At 38.1% G+C, this 24044-nt stretch overlaps 1 protein-coding gene across 1 annotated transcript; it reads left to right on the forward strand.

The window, feature by feature from the left end:
* The first annotated feature begins 69 nt into the window (after positions 1-69).
* Positions 70-23490, forward strand: LOC110792992 (protein FAR1-RELATED SEQUENCE 5-like). Its single transcript, XM_056833234.1, has 5 exons — positions 70-181; positions 269-334; positions 747-1312; positions 22136-22550; positions 22682-23490. Exons 1-5 carry the CDS (start codon positions 70-72, stop codon positions 23488-23490), a joined length of 1968 nt encoding a protein of 655 aa, XP_056689212.1.
* The last annotated feature ends 554 nt before the right edge of the window (positions 23491-24044 follow it).

The raw sequence follows: 24044 nt of genomic DNA on the forward strand, positions 1-24044 counted from the left end.
TCTCCTCCAACTTCTATGAATTTTGCGATCACCTTTTTACCGGAAAACGAATAAGAACATCGAAGAGCAATGGAAAATTCTGAAGTCATTGAGAATCAATCATCAGAAATCACACAAATTGATCTTAACAAAACGATTTGTGAATCTGAGTCAAGTGCGAATTTACACATTCATAATGGAGGTAATCAATTATGCAATAACAAATTTATTAAATTATGCTATTTTTAAACACAACTTCATACATTATATTGTAAAATTCAATTTGCAGATCAGGAAGATGAAGAAGTGAGAGAGGTTGAAGATGACCTAGTTTTGATTTCTGCAATCACAGAAGGTACCTATACATTTTCGTATTGATTAATGCGATTTTTTTTTTGCGTAAACATATAATTCTGCGATTTTGTGATTTTATTTTCTTCGTGAGTTAATTCTGCGATTTGTGTAAACTATGCTATTAGTATCGAGTAAATTGATTATTATTATATGACCATAATTTTTACCTTGAAGTTAAACACTACTATGTTGTGATAGAGTGTCACTATATCTATTTTGTGAGTTTTATACCTTGTCTATTGGCGTTTTAATTGCATAAAGGTAACTACGAAATAATAAAAGGTTACTATATGTATTTAAAGTGATAGACTATAGTATTTAAATAGATAATAGGTTAGTTTTGTATATAACATGGTATTGTAAGTTGGTAGCACAGTTACTTATTTACACAATAATTGATGAACTAATAGCAGAGAGTACGGCTAACGCAACAAATAATGGTGAAGAAATTTATGGTTGGTTGGTTGGAGAAACTAGGGCAAGTCTTACAGAAATATATGATTTGTATTGCCAACATGCGGCTGGTGTAGGTTTCAGTGTAAGGAAAGCAAATCAAGTACGAAAAGTTGGAACTACACAGGTCACAACAAAGTTGTTTCTGTGTTCAGCAGCTGGGAAAAGAAACACTGTGTTGAAAAAAGACCAAAAACAGGAGAAAGATGAACTTGAAGGTCTACTAAAAGAGGAAAATACTTCTGTGAAAAAACAGAAAAGAAAACCAAGAAGAGTTGCAATAACTAGGACAGGTTGTAATGCTTTGATCAAAGCAAAACTGAATGATGGAGGTCAATTTGAGATAGTACAGCATGTTATGGCACACAACCACCCCCTGACAAGACAACAATGGAACCATTTACACCGCTCAGAACGTGCAATGACAGTACCTAAGGAGCAAGCAATAGAGGCTATGCACGAATCAGGTTTTCGACCTAGTGAATCCTTTCGATACATGTCAAACGAAGCTGGTGGAGAAGATGCTGTGGGACATTTGTTAGGTTATGATACATATGACAATTCATAAATCATGCGGAAAAACCATAAAGCTAGGAAAGCATATTATTTACACATAATCATTTAGCATAGTTTAGATGCATACACTTTGTTGCGTGCCTTCCCTAGCTGCGCCCGAACCGAACAAGAACAAGTCTTTAGGACTCCAAATGTCGTCCCTCCGTAGATAGTCCACAGCACGTCCGGATCCGCCTTAAGCTTGACCAACTAGGATCGCCCTTAAGGTACTTAGAATTTTCGACTAATGTAGGCAATTATATGACTGAATTTTTGCTCTCAAAAATCACTTTGAATACTTGAATCGTCTTTCCAAATAATGACCCTAGGCCCTTATTTATAGAGGTATGGAAAAGGAATTGTAATCCTACTAGGATGTGGATTTGTTAATTAGAACTTTATTAGGACTCTAAATAACAAAGCAAATCTAATAGGATTAGGATTTTAATCTTCGCACGAATCCTAATAGGATTATGATTTCCCGCACACGCATCGTACAAGCCGTGCACCCGCGCAGGCCTTGCGGCCCACGACAAGCGCACAGCCCATGTGCGGTGCTGCGCGCGCGCGCGCCCTTGACTGGGCCTGGCCTTGCGCTGGGCCTGGTCGAGGCGTGCGTTGCTGCGTGCGGCTCGATGGGCGATGGCCTGGCTTCGTGATGGGCCTTCGTCTAGCGGGTCTCGTCCGATGCTAATTCGTACGATACGCTTCCGATTAAATTCCCGATTCCGGAATTCATTTCCGATACGAACAACATTTAATATTTCCGATTCCGGAATTAATTTCCGTTTCGAACAAATATTTAATATTTCTGTTTCCGGAATTATTTTCCGATTCCGATAATATTTCTGATTCTGACAATATTTCCGTTTCCGGCAATATTTCCGATTCCGGAAATATTTCCATTTCCGATAATATTTTCCGATACGTACCATGTTTCCGTTTCCGGCAACATCTACGACTTGGATAATATTTATATTTCCGATACGATCCATATTTCCGTTTCCGGCGATATCATCGTTTCCGGAGTATTCATTTCTTGCCTGTGACGATCTCAGCTCCCACTGAAACCAAGATCCGTCGATTCCGAATATCCATTGATGGAGTATTTAATGCCATTAAATACTTGATCCGTTAACGTACTATTTGTGTGACCCTACGGGTTCAGTCAAGAGTAAGCTGTGGATTAATATAATTAATTCCACTTGAACTGAAGCGGCCTCTAGTCAGGCATTCAGCTCACTCGATCTCACTGAATTATTAACTTGTTAATTAATACTGAACCGCACTTATTAGACTTAACATAAAATGCATACTTGGACCAAGGGCATTATTTCCTTCAGTCTCCCACTTGTCCTTAGGGACAAGTGTGCATTTCCTAATTCCTTTGTCGCTCGATGCTTGCTCTTGAACATAAGGTAAGAGTTGTCATCCTTATTATGTCCAGAGGTGTTCCTCGGTTTCAGAGTTCAACTGATCAAATAAACAGATAATCATAGCCTATGATTCATCCAAGCACGGCCATGCATTTCACAGTTTCTAGCTCTCCGAGTGGCCTTGTACAACTTTTAAGCATCTCATCCCGATTTATGAGAGGACAATCCCAATCTTGCGATCTTGAGATTAGACTTCGTTTGATAGGTGATTACCTGAGCGTTGCCTTTATGGCCTCCTTTTACGGTGCGACGGTTGGTCAACGTCAAAGCAACCAGTTCTCAAACAAGTAATCTCAAATCACTCAGGTATTGAGGATTTAGTGTCTAATAATTTTAATGAAATTTACTTATGACAGATTTTCATCTCTTACAGTAAAGTTTCATAGGTCTGTCCGATACTAGTCTTCCCAAAGTAAGTATCTATGCAAATGATTATGACATTGCCATGTCCACATAGTTCAAGAAACAGAACTACTAGTCATCTTGCATTCTAATCGTCTAACGTTTTCTATGCGTCCAATTTTATAGAAAACTCCGACCAGGGACCATTTTCAACCTTTGACATTCAAGTTCACTTGATAGACATTTCTTAGTCACAAGACTGGTCCTGAAAGTCTATCTTGAATATATCATCAAATTGAAGGGACTCATCATTTAATACTAAACCAAGATTAAATGGAATATGAAAATACATTTCATATATGATAAATGTTCAACCCCAATGTTTTACAACCATGGGCCTCAAACCCATCTTTAAAACAGTTCATGGAATTCAAAGCTATGCTTGATTTCCAGTGCTACAACGTGAGTGTTGCTTCTCACTTGTTGCATAGGTTTAGTTATCATGCTTTGCCAATCTTAATATCCTTTTCATCGAATGTTCTTCGAGATATGATGATAAGATCTTTTCGAGTTTGTTTATTATGTGATCTAGTCTTTCTTACTTTGATGGTGGTTTTACTCATTTTGCAATGAAGAACCATCAAGTTAGCAGACGTTTTTCTTGCTTCAAGAGTGGTTCTACGCATTTTTCAATGAAGAACCATCAAGCCAGCAGATAGGTGATCTACCCAAGTTCATGTTAGGTTATGATTCATATGACAGTTCATAAATCATGCGGAAAAAACCATAAAGCCAGGAAACATATTATTTACACATAATCATTTAGCATAGTTTAGATGCATACTCTTTGTTGCGTGCCTTCCCTAGTTGCGCCCGAACCGAACAAGAACAAGTCTTTAGGACTCCAAGTGTCGTCCCTCCGTAGATAGTCCACAGCACGTCCGGATCCGCCTTAAGATTGACCAACTAGAATCGCCCTTAAGGTTCTAATATTTTCGGTTAGGTAGGCAAGAATATTGGCTGATTTTTCTGCTTAAAAATCTTAGTTTTGAATACTTAAAACTTGTTGTATAAATAATGACCCCTAGGCCTTTATTTATAGAGTTATGGAAAAGGAATCGTAATCCTAGTAGGATACGAATTAATTGAAATTAGAATCCTACATGAATTCTATTTAATTAATTTATCCAATTAGGAATAGAAATTTAATCATACACTGACTCTTGTAGATTTAGGAATCACGCATGAGCACAAACTCACACACACACGGCAGCCACAAGGGCTGCCCATGCGCGTGCGAGCAGCAGCCCACGCAGCGCGGCCCACGCATCCGTGGCCTTGGCGCGCGCTGGGCCTGCCTTGCGGTAGGCCTGGGCGCTGCCTTGGCTGCGCGCGTGCTTGCTGGGCGATGGCCCGGCTTCGTGCTGGGCCTTCGTCCGGCAGGCCTCGTCCGATGCTAATTCGTACGATACGCTTCCGATTAAATTTCCAGTTCCGGAATTTATTTCCGATACGAACAATATTTAATATTTCCGATTCCGGAATTAATTTCCGTTTCGAACAAATATTTAATATTTCCGTTTCCGGAATTATTTTCCGATTCCGGTAATATTTCCGATTCTGACAATATTTCCGTTTCCGGCAATATTTCCGATTCTGGTAATATTTCCATTTCCAATAATATTTTCCGATACGTACCATGTTTCCGTTTCCGGAAACATCTACGACTTGGATAATATTCATATTTCCGATACGATCCATATTTCCGTTTCCGGCAATATCATCATTTCCGGAGTATTCATTTCTTGCCTGTGACGATCTTAGCTCCCACTGAAACCAAGATCCGTCGGTTCCGAATATTCATAGATGGAGTATTTAATGTTATTAAATACTTGATCCGTTTACGTACTATTTGTGTGACCCTACGGGTTCAGTCAAGAGTAAGCTGTGGATTAATATCATTAATTCCACTTGAACTGAAGCGGCCTCTAGCTAGGCATTCAGCTCACTTGATCTCACTGAATTATTAACTTGTTAATTAATACTGAACCGCATTTATTAGACTTAACACAGAATGCATACTTGGACCAAGGGCATTATTTCCTTCAGTCTCCCACTTGTCCTTAGGGACAAGTGTGCATTTCCTAATTCCTTTGTCGCTCGATGCTTGCTCTTGAACATAAGGTAAGAGTTGTCATCCTTATTATGTCCAGAGGTGTTCCTCGGTTTCAGAGTTCAACTGATCAAATAAACAGATAATCATAGCCTATGATTCATCCGAGCACGGCCATGCATTTCACAGTTTCTAGCTCTCCGAGTGGCCTTGTACAACTTTTAAGCATCTCATCCCGATTTATGGGAGGACAATCCCAATCTTGCGATCTTGAGATTAGACTTCGTTTGATAGGTGATTACCTGAGCGTTGCCTTTATAGCCTCCTTTTACGGTGCGACGGTTGGTCAACGTCAAAGCAACCAGTTCTCAAACAAGTAATCTCAAATCACTCAGGTATTGAGGATTTAGTGTCTAATAATTTAATGAAATTTACTTATGACAGACTTTCATCTCTTACAGTAAAGTTTCATAGGTCTTGTCCGATACTAGTCTTCCCAAAGTAAGTATCTATGCAAATGATTATGACATTGCCATGTCCACATAGTTCAAGAAACAGAACTACTAGTCATCTTGCATTCTAATCGTCTAACGTTTTCTATGCGTCCAATTTTATAGAAAACTCCGATTAGGGACCATTTTCAACCTTTGACATTCAAGTTCACTTGATAGACATTTCTTAGTCACAGGACTGGTCCTGACAGTCTATCTTGAATATATCGTCAAGTTGAAGGGACTCATCATTTAATAAACCACAAATTAAATGGAAAAATGAATTCCTTTCATTTATTGTGAATGATTAACCAATAATGTTTTACAAAGATTTAAACTCTAAAACTTTAAAACATTAAACAGAGACATCAAAGCCATTCTCCAATATGCTTGATTCCCATAGCTGCAGTGTGCGAGTTGTGCTTCGCTTGCGGCAGAGGTTTAGTTAATGGATCTGATATGTTGTCATCAGTTCCAATTTTGCTTATCTCGACTTCTTTTCTTTCAACGAACTCTCGTAGAAGGTGAAATCTACGAAGTACATGCTTGACTCTCTGGTGGTGTCTAGGCTCTTTTGCCTGTGCAATAGCTCCGTTATTATCACAATACAGGGCTATTGGTCCTTTAATGGAGGGGACTACACCAAGTTCTCCTATGAACTTCCTTAGCCATATAGCTTCCTTTGCTGCTTCATGTGCAGCAATGTACTCCGCTTCAGTTGTAGAATCCGCAATGGTGCTTTGCTTAGCACTTTTCCAGCTTACTGCTCCTCCGTTGAGGCAGAAGACAAACCCAGACTGTGATCTGAAATCATCTTTGTCGGTTTGGAAACTTGCGTCCGTATAGCCTTTAACAATTAATTCATCATCTCCACCATAGACCAGGAAGTCATCTTTGTGCCTTTTCAGGTACTTCAGAATATTCTTAGCAGCAGTCCAATGCGCCTCTCCTGGGTCTGACTGGTATCTGCTCGTAGCACTGAGTGCGTACGCAACATCCGGGCGTGTACATATCATAGCATACATTATTGAACCAATCAATGATGCATATGGAATCCCATTCATTCGTCTACGCTCATCAAGTGTTTTTGGGCACTGAGTCTTGCTTAGAGTCATTCCATGAGACATGGGTAGGTAGCCTCGCTTGGAGTCCGCCATCTTGAACCTATCAAGTACCTTATTGATATAAGTGCTTTGACTAAGTCCAATCATCTTTTTAGATCTATCTCTGTAAATCTTGATGCCCAATATGTACTGTGCTTCTCCTAGATCCTTCATCGAAAAACATTTCCCAAGCCAAATCTTGACAGAGTTCAACATAGGAATGTCATTTCCGATAAGCAATATGTCGTCGACATATAATACTAGGAAAGCAATTTTGCTCCCACTGACCTTCTTGTATACACAAGATTCGTCCGCGTTCTTGATGAAACCAAAGTCACTGACTGCTTCATCAAAACGTATATTCCAGCTCCTGGATGCCTGCTTCAATCCGTAGATTGACTTCTTTAGCTTGCATACCTTTTTAGCATTCTTTGGATCCTCAAAACCTTCAGGCTGTGTCATAAACACAGTTTCTGTTAAAACGCCGTTTAAGAAAGCAGTTTTGACATCCATCTGCCATATTTCGTAATCGTAATATGCAGCGATTGCTAACATTATTCGAATAGACTTTAGCATTGCAACTGGTGAAAAGGTTTCATCGTAATCCACACCGTGGACTTGCCTGTAACCTTTTGCAACCAATCTAGCTTTGAAAACTTCAAGTTTCCCATCCTTGTCCTTTTTCAGTTTGAAAACCCATTTGCTTCCAATGGCTTGGTAGCCATCTGGCAAATCGACCAAATCCCATACTTGGTTTTCAGACATGGAGTCTAATTCAGATTGCATGGCTTCTTGCCATTGCTTGGAGCTAGGGCTCGTCATAGCTTGCTTGTAAGTCGCAGGTTCATCACTTTCAAGTAATAGAACGTCATAGCTCTCGTTCGTCAAAATACCTAAGTACCTTTCCGGTTGAGATCTATATCTTTGCGATCTACGCGGGGTAACATTTCTAGATTGACCATGATTCTCACCAGATTCTTCTAAAGATCTCTGAGTTTCATCCTGAATGTCATCTTGAGCATTCTCTAGAGTTTGTTGTTCGACTCGAATTTCTTCGAGGTCTACTTTTCTCCCACTTGTCATTTTGGAAATGTGATCCTTCTCCAAAAAGACACCATCTCGAGCAACAAACACCTTGTTCTCAGATGTATTGTAGAAGTAATACCCCTTTGTTTCCTTTGGATAGCCCACAAGGATACATTTGTCAGATTTTGGATGAAGTTTGTCTGAAATTAATCGTTTGACGTATACTTCACATCCCCAAATCTTAAGAAAAGACACATTTGGAGGCTTTCCAAACCATAATTCGTATGGAGTCTTTTCGACAGCTTTAGACGGAGCTCTATTTATAGTGAGTGCAGCTGTATTTAGTGCATGTCCCCAAAATTCTAATGGAAGTTCGGCCTGACCCATCATTGACCTGACCATGTCTAGCAAGGTTCTGTTCCTCCGTTCTGACACACCGTTCCATTGTGGTGTTCCAGGAGGAGTCAATTCTGATAGAATTCCACATTCTTTCAGATGGTCATCAAATTCATAGCTCAGATATTCACCGCCTCTATCAGACCGCAGTGCCTTGATCTTCTTGCCTAATTGATTCTCTACTTCACTCTGAAATTCCTTGAATTTGTCAAAGGATTCAGACTTATGCTTCATTAGGTAGACATAACCATACCTACTGAAGTCATCAGTGAAAGTGATAAAGTAGCTGAAACCACCTCTAGCATTTGTACTCATTGGTCCACATACATCTGTATGGATTAAACCCAATAGTTCATTTGCTCTTTCTCCAACTTTAGAGAAAGGTTGCTTTGTCATTTTGCCAAGTAAACATGATTCGCATTTACCATAATCCTCTAAGTCAAATGGTTCTAGAATTCCTTCCCTTTGAAGTCTTTCTAAGCGTTTCAAGTTTATATGGCCTAATCGACAATGCCACAGATAGGTGAGATCTGAATCATCCTTTTTGGCCTTTTTGGTATTTATGTTATATACTTGTTTGTCGTGATCTAATAAATAAAGTCCATTGACTAATCTAGCAGATCCATAAAACATCTCTTTAAAATAAAACGAACAACTATTGTCTTTTATTATAAAGGAAAATCCCTTAGCATCTAAGCAAGAAACTGAAATGATGTTTTTAGTAAGACTTGGAACATGGAAACATTCTTCCAGTTCCAAAACTAGCCCAGAGGGCAACGACAAATAGTAAGTTCCTACAGCTAATGCAGCAATCCGTGCTCCATTTCCCACTCGTAGGTCGACTTCACCCTTGCTTAACTTTCTACTTCTTCTTAGTCCCTGTGGATTGGAACATAAGTGTGAGCCACAACCTGTATCTAATACCCAAGAAGTTGAATTAGCAAGTATACAGTCTATAACGAAAATACCTGAAGATGGAACGACTGTTCCGTTCTTCTGATCTTCCTTTAGCTTCAAGCAATCTCTCTTCCAATGCCCCTTCTTCTTGCAGTAGAAGCATTCGGATTCAGAAGTGGGTTGACTGACCTTCCTCTTTGCAGATTTGGCGCCAGTTTGCTTAGTTGGGCTGGCTTTGTTGCCACCTTTCTTAGCATTCCTCTTCTTTCCAGATTTCTTGAACTTGCCCCCACGCACCATAAGCACATCCTGCTTATCACTTTTGAGCGTCTTTTCAGCGGTCTTCAGCATACCGTGAAGCTCAGTGAGCGTTTTGTCCAGACTATTCATACTGTAGTTCAGTTTGAACTGATCATACCCGCTATGAAGAGAATGGAGGATGGTGTCTATAGCCATTTCCTGAGAAAATTGCTGATCCAGCCGACTCATATTCTCAATGAGTCCAATCATTTTGAGAACATGTGGACTTACGGGCTCGCCTTTCTTAAGCTTGGTCTCAAGAATTTGCCTATGAGTCTCGAATCTTTCGACTCGAGCCAGATCTTGGAACATGTTCTTCAACTCACTGATGATTGTGAAAGCATCTGAGTTGATGAACGTTTTCTGCAGATCCGCACTCATGGTGGCGAGCATTAGACATTTCACATCCTTGTTGGCATCAATCCAACGATTGAGGGCTGCCTGAGTGACCCCGTCGCCTGGAGCTTCGGGCATCGCCTCATCTAGGACATACTCCTTTTCTTCCTGCATAAGAACTATTTGCAAGTTCCTTTGCCAGTCAAGGAAGTTTTTCCCGTTCAACTTCTCCTTTTCGAGAATTGATCGAATGTTGAATGAATTGTTGTTTGCCATATTAAAAACTACAATTGAAAAGAATAAACAAATAAATAACCATTCACAGTTTCTCTTAATAAACTTAAATTCTAGCATTCATGCATAATTCAATGTTTATTAAGCATTTTATTCAAGTTATGTGTTCCGGCAGGTGTGAATAAAATGATTCCAAGATCCTAAAATCATTGAAGAACTAAGCACAGTTTGTCGACTTAATCCTAGAACATCTTAGGTAAGCAAAAGCCTTTTGCTAATAGTCTAGAAACTATTCTTGGTTGATAGGTACGTCTAAGAACTTATTAGGTAAACCTATCGAATTTGCCACGACATAAAAGGACTCCTTACTTATATCGTTGAGTTTCACCAAAACTAACATGTACTCACAATTATTTGTGTACCTTGCCCCTTTAGGACCAATAAGTAACACCTCGCTGAGCGAAAACTATTACTAGATTGATGTAAAGGATATCCAAGCAAGTGTATATTTTGGCATGGCACCTTTTAACTCAATTTTTAAGTTTGGAACTTAAGGCTCTTACTATGTTGGTTAGATTTTAAGTGAACTAAAATCCTTAATCATGCAACATAATCAAGCTTTTGATCTCATGCATTTTAAGACATATTTAAAACAATAAATAACTTAAAACATGCATAAGATATTTGTGATCTAGTATGGCCCGACTTCATCTTGAAGCTTTGACTTCAAAGTCCGTCTTGAAAATCTCCGTGGGAGGCACCATTTTCTTCAAATAGGATAAGCTATAACTAATTACAACTATTTGATGGTTCGCAGACCATATTTGAATTGAAAAATAACTTTGGTACTTTAGACCAATTACATTCAAATTAATGGTACGCAGACCATATTTTCTATCCTATTTGGGCCATACTAGTCACTTCATAACCTGCAAAACAGTACATATACAATATATACCATTCACCCATTCATTATCATGAATGACCCACATAGCTGGTTAGTAAAACACATTATGCATCACGTAAACATTTGCAGCAATTAATCAAGGGCACCAATAATCTACCAATTATTCAGTCCTTATTAATTCTAATCAAGTTGTTTTAACCTTAAGGATTTGTAGACCTAATCAAGAGTTTATGACTAAAAAGCGCTCCCACTTAAACCAATAAATTCATATGCTTTACCAATTTTAAACATAAAAATGTATTTCTAGTCTAACCGGAAACATACAAATTTAATTAAAATTTAAAGCTCATATCAATTTATAATTGAATCCAAAAATTTAATTCAATTTCAGTCGTATTTAAATTAATTCATGATTTTAATTTTAGTAAAATAATTAGAATAAATAACATTTATTATAATTATAATATTCAAAATTAAAATCCAAGAAAATAATTCAAATTATTAATTTTAAAATTAATTAAAATTACGTGAACTGAAATTTTCAAATTAAACATTCAAAACGATCTAATCGTAACGCAAACAGCCTACGCGTTGCACGCCCATGGGCCGTACGCACACAGCCATTGCTGGCCATGTGCGCGCAGCCCATGCGCTCGTCGCATAGCTGCTGCTTCCCTATCGCAAGCCTCCGCACGCACTGATGCTCGCTGCGCGCGCCAGCGCTCATCGCATGCGAGCTATCGCTCGCAGTGCGTGCGCGCGACATCGCTCGCTGGGCGCGCGACATCGCTCGCTGGGCGCGCGAGCCATCGCTCGCTGCGCGCGCGACATCGCTCGCTGCGCGCGCGACATCGCTCGCTGGGCGCGCGACATCGCTCGCTGCGCGCGCGACATCGCTCGCTGCGCGCGCGAGCCATCGCTCGCTGGGGCGCGACATCGCTCGCTGGGCGGGCGACATCGCGCGCTGTGCGCGCGAGTAATGCTGGGCGCAGCGCTCGTGGCACGCGAGCTTGCGCTCGCTGCGCGCGAGGCTGCGCGCCCTTGTGCGAGGCAGCGCGCGTTGTGGCGCAGCTCGCTTGCTGCCCACACGCGACTGCCTTGGCTCGCCCTTCGCCCATGCCCATTCGTTCATTGCTTGTGGCACACGACACAAGGCAGGGCTGCTGCCTTGTGCTCGTGCACTACGCCCTTGCTCATTGCATTCGTGCCGCACGGGCGGCGAGCTCACTTGTTCGTCGTCGCATGCCCGCATTATACAACACCCCTTAAGGGTAACACGAAGCGTCCATTGCTTCGTGCGTGCAAGTTTTATGAACGAATCGCATAAAAATTTAAAATTTATATTTAAAATTAATGACAAATTAATAAATAATATTAGTTTCATAATTTTAGGGCGAAAAATCGAAAATTTATTATCCAATTGATTTCCGATTGTTATGGATTCAAGTCTAGGTCATAAAAATTTAAAATTTATCGTAAATTTACAATTTTTATGGTGGTTTTTAATCATAAGTTTCTAATTAAATTACAATTAATTATGAAAATCAAATTAATTCTAAATTATTCTAATTTTCAACAAATTAATCATAATTACAAATTAGATTGCATAATTAACAAGACTAGGCATTCAAACTTGTTAAACATATGCAGTAGGTCAATCAAAAATTCAAGATTTATCAACAAGAATCGCAAATATTTAATTTAACAACTTAAATTTACGAAATTTTGCATTCGAAAAACTAAAACCTTCGAAAAGTCATAGTTAGGCTTCGAATTTGAGAATTCTGGGTTCGGCAGAAAAATAATATTTTTGTCAAAATTTTAGAATGCCTTTTACATGCGGAATTGACACAAAAATCACTCAATTCGGATGAGTAACGAAGAAACTGCCGAAAAACTGCGTACGTATAATTAAATAAACGCAATTTGCAATTAATTAACAATTACGAAAATTAATCACCCCTTTTAATTCTTGCAAATTTGTAATATTTAACCATGTTCATGCAATTTAGATTATGAAAATAATAAGGGGCTCGTGATACCACTGTTAGGTTATGATTCATATGACAGTTCATAAATCATGCGGAAAAAACCATAAAGCCAGGAAACATATTATTTACACATAATCATTTAGCATAGTTTAGATGCATACTCTTTGTTGCGTGCCTTCCCTAGCTGCGCCCGAACCGAACAAGAACAAGTCTTTAGGACTCCAAGTGTCGTCCCTCCGTAGATAGTCCACAGCACGTCCGGATCCGCCTTAAGATTGACCAACTAGAATCGCCCTTAAGGTTCTAATATTTTCGGTTAGGTAGGCAAGAATATTGGCTGATTTTTCTGCTTAAAAATCTTAGTTTTGAATACTTAAAACTTGTTGTATAAATAATGACCCCTAGGCCTTTATTTATAGAGTTATGGAAAAGGAATCGTAATCCTAGTAGGATACGAATTAATTGAAATTAGAATCCTACATGAATTCTATTTAATTAATTTATCCAATTAGGAATAGAAATTTAATCATACACTGACTCTTGTAGATTTAGGAATCACGCATGAGCACAAACTCACACACACACGGCAGCCACAAGGGCTGCCCATGCGCGTGCGAGCAGCAGCCCACGCAGCGCGGCCCACGCATCCGTGGCCTTGGCGCGCGCTGGGCCTGCCTTGCGGTAGGCCTGGGCGCTGCCTTGGCTGCGCGCGTGCTTGCTGGGCGATGGCCCGGCTTCGTGCTGGGCCTTCGTCCGGCAGGCCTCGTCCGATGCTAATTCGTACGATACGCTTCCGATTAAATTTCCAGTTCCGGAATTTATTTCCGATACGAACAATATTTAATATTTCCGATTCCGGAATTAATTTCCGTTTCGAACAAATATTTAATATTTCCGTTTCCGGAATTATTTTCCGATTCCGGTAATATTTCCGATTCTGACAATATTTCCGTTTCCGGCAATATTTCCGATTCTGGTAATATTTCCATTTCCAATAATATTTTCCGATACGTACCATGTTTCCGTTTCCGGAAACATCTACGACTTGGATAATATTCATATTTCCGATACGATCCATATTTCCGTTTCCGGCAATATCATCGTTTCCGGAGTATTCATTTCTTGCCTGTGACGATCTTAGCTCCCACTGAAACCAAGATCCGTCGGTTCCGAATATTCATAGATGGAGTATTTAATGTTATTAAATACTTGATCCGTTTACGTACTATTTGTGTGACCCTACGGGTTCAGTCAAGAGTAAGCTGTGGATTAATATCATTAATTCCACTTGAACTGAAGCGGCCTCTAGCTAGGCATTCAGCTCACTTGATCTCACTGAATTATTAACTTGTTAATTAATACTGAACCGCATTTATTAGACTTAACACAGAATGCATACTTGGACCAAGGGCATTATTTCCTTCAGTTCAGTGAGGAACTCTTTAACATAAACAACCCTGTTTTATTGCTTCTTAGGCAATAAGTACTTTTACTTCAACTTTATAGGTTGCTAGTGATGCTTTGTTTGGAATTACTTATCCAAGCAGTTCACAGATATGTGGAATACTTTCCAGCTGTATCTTAGAACATAGAAATTAATATTTTAATATCCCACGCAACAACTCATAGTCTCCAATCCATGTTGCCATTTCAAAACACGATGCTCTATAGCTCGTCCTTATCAATGGTTAACTCCAAAGGGTCTTGCTTGATCCTTTGCCAGTGTTTATGCGTGTAGCATCAATATTTAGCATATCTTTATTTCCTTGAATCAAGAACTATTCCTATGTACCTTTTCAAGTACCATAAGTATTCTTGATCTCAATCTAGTTGATCTTCACTTAGATCAATAGAGATTGGTATATGTTCGTCATGCCTAAAGTCATACGATACGTTTTTGGCGATCCTCATATTATATCATACATGATAAATTCTTTTGCAGAATAATTCCCAATTGAATTCTATTCATGTAACTTTAGCTTATCTAGTTTCAGTAGATACTAAATTCAGCTAAATTCTTTGATATATAATATAGGTTAAGAATCTCATTTAGACTCTTTGATGTTTAACTTAGTAAATGCTTATACATAGTTCAAACATCCTTTACTCAGATTTATTCATATGGGACGAATATCTCCAATGGAGTCTTTCGTGTTTGATTTAGTAAATGCCATTACTTAATCCAAAACAATATTATAAGATCTTTGTAAATAGATCTTAATACCCAGTATGTACTAAGTTTCGCCATGGTCCATTATTGATGAATAATTTCAAATCTAAGTCATTAACATTTGAATGTTATTTCACAATAGAGAGATATGTGTGTGATACACATAGGACCAATTAAGTTATTATGTACTCCCACTAAACTTCTTATATATTTATAAGAATCATGTACATTTTATGAAACTAAAATACTTATTAGCTTCACTAAAATACAATTCCAATTCCCAATTGCTTGCTTAAATCTGTACTTAGATTTCATTTCAAGCATTATTTGGATCCACAAATCCTATGACATGCCATGTACATAGTTTTCTTCCATCATTTGATTGAGGAATACGTTTTGTCATCCAATTGCCATATGTACCAATATGCAATCATTGCTTGAATTATAGACTTAAGCATTACGATTTTGCATGAGGTTTCAACACAATCCACACTGTGAATTTGCTTGTAACCTTTAGCAACTAATCTAGCTTTGTGTGTGAACACACTTTCATGTTCGATGGTTTTTATCCTTAAAACAAACTTGCAACCAATAGGTGTGAAACTATTCTTGCAAATCAACAAAATTTTAATTTTGTCATCAAAACATTGAGTATGTTTTATGGCCTCTAGCCATTTAAAACATTTGAGTCTATATATGGCCTCTAACCATTTTAGGGAATCTGGGTTTCGTCATAGCTTTCTTACAAGTCACAAACTCATTAATCTACATGATAATAGTTTGACTGCAAGTTGTAGGTTTCTTCACTATCTAATAGAGGAATCTCATAGTTCCAGTGACTTGAACTCTATGCCTACTTGGGTATAGAACATCAAACAATAGAATATCAACAGGCACTTTGAGAGTCCTTTGAATATTCTATTCTCTTTGAAGCACTTGTAAAGTCTTCTAAGAGATGTCTATTCTTTAAAGCCACTTCTAAAGTCCTTAAAGAATAAGTTCGGTTTTTCTGAAGCACTTCGAAAAGCCTCCGGAATGTCCGTTTATGTTTGTTGTTCGCCTCGAAGACTTTCGAGGTCTATTTTCTCCCACTTGTCATTTTGGAAACGAATCTCCAAAAGGACATTATTTCGAGCAAACAAACATTATGTTCTCAAAAATTCGTGGTAGAAACAATACCCTTGTGTCTCATTTGAATAAATCACAATGAAACATATATCTAGACTTGGGCCTTAGTTTGTTGAATAACAAACACTAAGCTCCCACTGAGTTTAGCAATTCTTTAGATATATATAATTGAAAAGATATCCTGAAATTACTTTTCAATAGTTTTGACGAATTTGGTTTAGTTTGGTGGTAGCTGAGCATTTTGTTTTAGAAATTATAGGAAAAGTCTTTATGATTCATCATTGATCGAATCAAGTACTAATTGACTTCGATTATTCCAACTAAGATATGCCATATCTTATGGACCTAGATTGTGAAATTACAACACACAATCATTGATGATCATATTTGGTCTCAAGTAATCATCAACATGATCTAACCTAGATCTTTATGATTTCTTGCCAAGTGGATTTTATACTTCTGAATCTTTGAACTAGCCAAACAGATTCAACTTATATCACATTTGAGTAAATAAACCTATATTCACTCAAATCCATGTGAAATAATAAAGTCATAAATTCTTTAGCTTTGAACTCTATTGTCTAGGCGTTCTAACAATAGTTCATATTTTTTGTTACTTTCAACAAGTAAGACTAGTTGTCTTAAAATGATCTAGAAATCAATCAACTTTCAAAAGTCCATCAAAATAGAGCTTTTGAATGTTAACTTGTTGATATGGTCTAAGCAACAATGCTAAAGATTAGTGGAACTCAAATCAAGGGGTTGATTTGAACCTAGTAAAGTTCTTATTTGTTAAAGAGTTGTTTGTTTTAATCAAGCATATTGACTCAACCCGTAATTGACCATATCATTCAAATAAACAAACAAACAAGCATTGTTTTCGTTCTTCTGAATGTGAGTCTTTCTGTGTTTGAAGCAGAAATTTAGGTATGCTGATTATGGAACAAAATAGCCATTAAGTTCCAGCCTTTGAAAGGACTTAAAACAAACTAGATGACCCTACAACTAATGTAGCATTGCCATGCTTCATTTCCCACTTGTAGGTCATTAGTGTATCCTAGCTTCCATTGTTTGAGTTATTACCGAAGTAAGAACCTCAAGCGGTATATGATACCAAGGAAGTTTGATTGCTAGGTCACTTCTCTTTAAACATAAACTTATAGGTAGAAACGGAATCGTAAATTCCTTTCATTTGTTCCTTGCTTTCCTATTTCTTGTACCCTTTCTTATAGTCTTAAGAATTGAATTCTATAGTGTTGACTTTTATACTTTGTTAGACATGTCCGATGTCATTCCAACAGAGTTCTTACCATTTTATTTATGTTGAATATTCTGTTTCAACTAGATGATCTTACCAGAAGCTTCTAAAGTTCTCTAAGCATCAATCTATTCGAATGTCTAGGGACTAGACTCATTCGAGAATTAAATGGAAAAAGATTTTAGGTTGTTAACCATTGGTAAAGCTGAGTGTTTAAACTCAATGCTTTATGATCTCAAAACTACATTGTATTTTGAATTCACAAGCACCAATCGGTTTGCCATTCGACTTTGATACTCGAAAACAACCTTAAAAGTCGCTAAAAGAAACGTACATTTTAAATCGCTCATTTTCTCTCATTTCCGTGAATTGTTCTTGAATTCACTACCAATCGAGAAAATTTACTATTACCTTTCTAAAAGGATTTATTGCAGTGCAAGATATTTAATTATAAACAATAATTAAAACATACATTGAAGCATGCAAAGTCTAAACATTTATCATGAATAATAACTTGAAAATGAAAGCAATCATGCAATTTAAACAAGTCATTAGCATTTTATTCGAATTATGTGTTCCGACAGGTGTGAATAAAATGATTCCAAGATCCTAAAATCATTGAAGAACTAAGCACAGTTTGTCGACTTAATCCTAAAACATCTTAGGTAAGCAAAAGCCTTTTGCTAATAGTCTAGAAACTAATCTTGGTTGATAGGTACGTCTAAGAACTTATTAGGTAAACCTATCGATTTTGCCACGACATAAAAGGACTCCTTACTTATATCGTTGAGTTTCACCAAAACTAACATGTACTCACAATTATTTGTGTACCTTGCCCCTTTAGGACCAATAAGTAACACCTCGCTGAGCGAAAACTATTACTAGATTGATGTAAAGGATATCCAAGCAAGTGTATATTTTGGCATGGCACCTTTTAACTCAATTTTTAAGTTTGGAACTTAAGGCTCTTACTATGTTGGTTAGATTTTAAGTGAACTAAAATCCTTAATCATGCAACATAATCAAGCTTTTGATCTCATGCATTTTAAGACATATTTAAAAGCAATAAATAACTTAAAACATGCATAAGATAAATGTGATCTAGTATGGCCCGACTTCATCTTGAAGCTTTAACTTCAAAGTCTGTCTTGAAAATCTCCGTGGGAGGCACCATTTTCTTCAAATAGGATAAGCTATAATTAAAACTAATTACAACTATTTGATGGTACGCAGACCATATTTGAATTGAAAAACAACTTTGGTACTTTAGACCAATTACATTCAAATTAATGGTTCGCAGACCATATTTTCTATCCTATTTGGGCCATACTAGTCACTTCATAACCTGCAAAACAGTACATATACAATATATACCATTCACCCATTCATTAACATGAATGGCCCACATAGCTGGTTAGTAAAACACATTATGCATCACATAAACATTTGCAGCAATTAATCAAGGGCACCAATAATCTACAAATTATTCAGTCCTTATTAATTCTAATCAAGTTGTTTTAACCTTAAGGATTTGTAGACCTAATCAAGAGTATATAACTAAAAAGAGCTCCCACTTAAACCAATAAATTCATATGCTTTACTAATTTTAAACATAAAAATGTATTTCTAGTCTAACCGGAAACATACAAATTTAATTAAAATTTAAAGCTCATATAAATTTATAATTGAATCCAAAATTTAATTTAATTTCAGTCGTATTTAAATTAATTCATGATTTTAATTTTAGTAAAAAAATTAGAATAAATAAAATTTATTATAATTACAATATTCAAAATTAAAATCCAAGAAAATAATTTAAATTATTAATTTTAAAATTAATTAAAATTACGTAAACTGAAAATTTCAAAACGATCTAATCGCAACGCAACAATCCCACGCAACGCACGCCCATGGGCCACACGCACACAGCCATCGCTGGCCATGTGCACGCAGCCCATGCGCTGCGTCGCATCGCTGCTGCTCACCATCGCAAGGCATCAATCGAACACGCGAGCTGGTGCTCGCTGCGCGCGCCAGCGCTCGATGCACGCGAGCCATCGCTCGCTGCGCTCGCTTGCCAACGCTCGATCTATGCGAGCCATCGCTCGCTGCGCGCCTGCCTTTCCCGCACGCGAGCTTGCGCTCATCGCACGAGGCAGCAGTATGCGAGCTGGCACTCGCTGCGCGCGAGCCATCGACGCTGTGCGTAGCGCTCGTGGCACGCGAGCTTGCGCTCGCTGCGCGCGAGGCTCCGCATGCTTGCGCGAGGCAGTGCGCGCTGTGGCGCAGCACGCTTGCTGCCCACACGCGACTGCTCGTGCCTTGCTCTCGCCCCTGCCCACACGCCCATGGCTCACAGCCCACGACACAAGGCAGGGCTGCTGCCTTGTGCTCGTGCACCATGCCCTTGCTCGCTGCATTCGTACCGCATGGGCGACGAGCTCCCTTGCTCGTCGTCGCATGCCCGCACTATACAACACCCCTTAAGGGTAACACGTAGCGTCCATTGCTTTGTGCGTGCAAGTTATATGAGCGAGTCGCATAAAAATTAAAAATTTATATTCAAAATTAATGACAAATTAATAAATAATATTAATTTCATAATTTTAGGGCGAAAAAATCGAAAATTTATTATTTAATTGATTTCCGATTAACATGGATTCAAGTCTAGGTCATAAAAATTTTAAATTTAACATAAATTTACAATTTTTATGGTGGTTTTTAATCATAGGTATCTAATTAAATTATAACTAATTATGAAAATCAAATTAATCCTAAATTATTCCAATTTTCAACAAATTAATCATAATTACAAATTAGATTGCATAATTAACAAGGCTAGGCATTCAAACTTGTTAAACATATACAGTAGGTCAATAAAAAATTCAAGATTTATCAACAAGAATCGCAAATATTTAATTTAACATCTTAAATTTACGAAATTTTGCATTCGAAAAACTAAAACCTTCGAAAAGTTATGGTTAGGCTTCGAATTTGAGAATTCTGGGTTCGGCCGAAAATTACTATTTTTGTCAAAATTTTAGAATGCCTTTTACATGCGGAATTGACACAAAAATCACTCGATTTGGATGAGTAACGAAGAAAATGCCGAAAAACTGCGTACGTATAATAAAATAAACACAATTTGCAATTAATTAACAATTACGAAAATTAATCACCCCTTTTTAATTCTTGCAAATTTGTAATATTTAACCATGTTTATGCAATTTAGATTATGAAAATAATAAGAGGCTCTGATACCACTGTTAGGTTATGATACATATGACAATTCATAAATCATGCGGAAAAACCATAAAGCCAGGAAAGCATATTATTTACACATAATCATTTAGCATAGTTTAGATGCATACACTTTGTTGCGTGCCTTCCCTAGCTGCGCCCGAACCGAACAAGAACAAGTCTTTAGGACTCCAAATGTCGTCCCTCCGTAGATAGTCCACAGCACGTCCGGATCCGCCTTAAGCTTGACCAACTAGGATCGCCCTTAAGGTACTTAGAATTTTCGGCTAATGTAGGCAATTATATGACTGAATTTTTGCTCTCAAAAATCACTTTGAATACTTGAATCGTCTTTCCAAATAATGACCCTAGGCCCTTATTTATAGAGGTATGGAAAAGGAATTGTAATCCTACTAGGATGTGGATTTGTTAATTAGAACTTTATTAGGACTCTAAATAACAAAGCAAATCTAATAGCTAGGATTAGGATTTTAATCTTCGCACGAATCCTAATAGGATTAGGATTTCCCGCACACGCATCGTACAAGACGTGCACCCGCGCAGGCCTTGCGGCCCACGACAAGCGCACAACCCATGTGCGGTGCTGCGCGCGCGCGCGCCCTTGGTTGGGCCTGCCCTTGCGCTGGGCCTGGTCGAGGCGTGCGTTGCTGCGTGCGGCTCGCTGGGCGATGGCCTGGCTTCGTGCTGGGCCTTCGTCTAGCGGGCCTCGTCCGATGCTAATTCGTACGATACGCTTCCGATTAAATTCCTGATTCCGGAATTCATTTCCGATACGAACAACATTTAATATTTCCGATTCCGGAATTAATTTCCGTTTCGAACAAATATTTAATATTTCTGTTTCCGGAATTATTTTCCGATTCCGATAATATTTCCGATTCTGACAATATTTCCGTTTCCGGCAATATTTCCGATTCCGGCAATATTTCCATTTCCGATAATATTTTCCGATACGTACCATGTTTCCGTTTCCGGCAACATCTACGACTTGGATAATATTTATATTTCCGATACGATCCATATTTCCGTTTCCGGCGATATCATCGTTTCCGGAGTATTCATTTCTTGCCTGTGACGATCTCAGCTCCCACTGAAACCAAGATCCGTCGATTCCGAATATCCATAGATGGAGTATTTAATGCCATTAAATACTTGATCCGTTTACGTACTATTTGTGTGACCCTACGGGTTCAGTCAAGAGTAAGCTGTGGATTAATATAATTAATTCCACTTGAACTGAAGCGGCCTCTAGTCAGGCATTCAGCTCACTTGATCTCACTGAATTATTAACTTGTTAATTAATACTGAACCGCACTTATTAGATTTAACATAGAATGCATAATTGGACCAAGGGCATTATTTCCTTCAACATTCATATAAGGATCATATGAATTTCTGTTATAAGCTGAAAATTAAGGCTATTGAAGGAGGTGATTCTCAAGTTGTATATGACAAACTGCAAGATGCTTATTATGAAGATCCTAATTTCTTTTTCAGAATAAGGTTGGATAAGGAAGGAAGGGTTTGTAATTTGTTTTGGAGGGATTCGATGATGCTAGAAGATTACAAAATTTATGGTGATGTTACTGTCTTTGACACTACTTACAGAACAAACCGTTACAACCTCATCTGTGCACCGTTTGTGGGGATTAATAACCACTGGAAAAATACTATGTTTGCGTGTGCATTCTTAGGAGATGAGAAAACAAAATCCTTTGTGTGGCTGTTTGAGACTTTCAAGAAAGCTATGGGTGACAAAAGTCCAATCACACTCTTTACTGACCAAGATGCAGCTATGGCTAGAGCAATAAAGAAAGGAAGTTGATAATCATTTATGTAGTGACCTTTTTCAAAGATAATAACCATGATTTTAGGGGGATAGTAACTGTATTGATTCTTGCAGGTATTTCCAACCACAAGGCATAGACTTTGCCTGTGGCATTTGATGCAGAATGCAGTAACACGATTTGGGTCCTGAAGAGTGATGCAACATTCAAAGCTGCTTTCAACAAATGCTTGAGTGGTTGTCTGAATGAAGCTGAGTTTAACGCATGTTGGGAAGCAATGGTCATAAAGTACAAACTAAAGGAACACAAATGGTTCATCCAAATATATAAATTAAGACACAGGTGGGCAACGGCTCTGAGTAAGGACTTCTTCTCTGCTGGGATTTTGTCATCACAAAGGAGTGAGAGTACGAATAATGCTGTGGGTTTCAGAGCTACTAAGAAGACTAGTTTAACCGAGTTCTATCATATATTTCAAGAAACGATAAAGAGATGGAGAAGGACAGAAGATATTGATGAATTCAACACCACCAAATCTATTCCAACTTCACACTATCCAATGACTTCTTTATTGAAACATGCTGCTCAAGTCTACACACATACACTTTTCAGGGATTTTGAAGAAGAATTTAATCTTGCTGTTGCATCGCAAGTACAACTCATTCACACAAATGGACCGAAGATGATTTATCGAGTTTACCTTGAAGATAGAGCTGGCTCCGCACAATCTGTGATGTATGATCCGCCGAATGAGATCATTATTTGTCCCTGCAAGAACTTTGAGGAGTCAGGTTGGTTGTGCTTTCATTGTACTCGTGTTCTGCATCTGTATTCTGTTCAAAGAATCCCAGAGAAGTACATCTCCTTTAGATGGACAAAGTTCGTAAAGGTTGAGGTGTGGAACAAGCATGAGGCACAGCTAAAAGCTAAAGGATTATTGAACAGTTTCACCCCCTGCGCTTACACATGCTGAGAAAATACTACAGTCTGATCCTTAAGAGCCATACAATAGAAGAGGCTAGAAAAATACTTGAAGAAAGCTTCAAGAAAGATTCAGAAGCTATTCAAACAATTGTTACAGCTGCAAGCAACAATGAACAGAACACAACAAATACGACAACAGAGAATGAGAATTATGTTCAAGTTTTGGACCCAGCTCATGCCAACACTAAAGGAAAGTCAAAAAAGAGGATTCCAGGGAGTTATGAAAACTTTAACAAGGGGAAAAGGAGAAAGCACAGGGAATTTGGCTCCAAAACTCCTAAGCATTTATTCTGATTCTTTAGTTTATATTCTATTTTGGTAATTTAGTTTTGTAATTTAGTTTCTATTCTAGTAACTATACTTTCAATGAAGGTCACTATGACTGGAGGAATGACTACTTGTTGTTTTTTGGTAATTAATCCAATATTCATGTTATGCAAAGCAGACTTCACTATCATTGTGTGAACTGACAGAACAGGGAGTCCAACTGAATTGATTTTATTTTGATGATGCTATAGTTGTCTCATAGTGACCCTTTTTTTA

Source organism: Spinacia oleracea, chromosome 1 (assembly GCF_020520425.1).
Source record: "Spinacia oleracea cultivar Varoflay chromosome 1, BTI_SOV_V1, whole genome shotgun sequence".
NCBI lineage: Eukaryota > Viridiplantae > Streptophyta > Magnoliopsida > Caryophyllales > Amaranthaceae > Spinacia > Spinacia oleracea.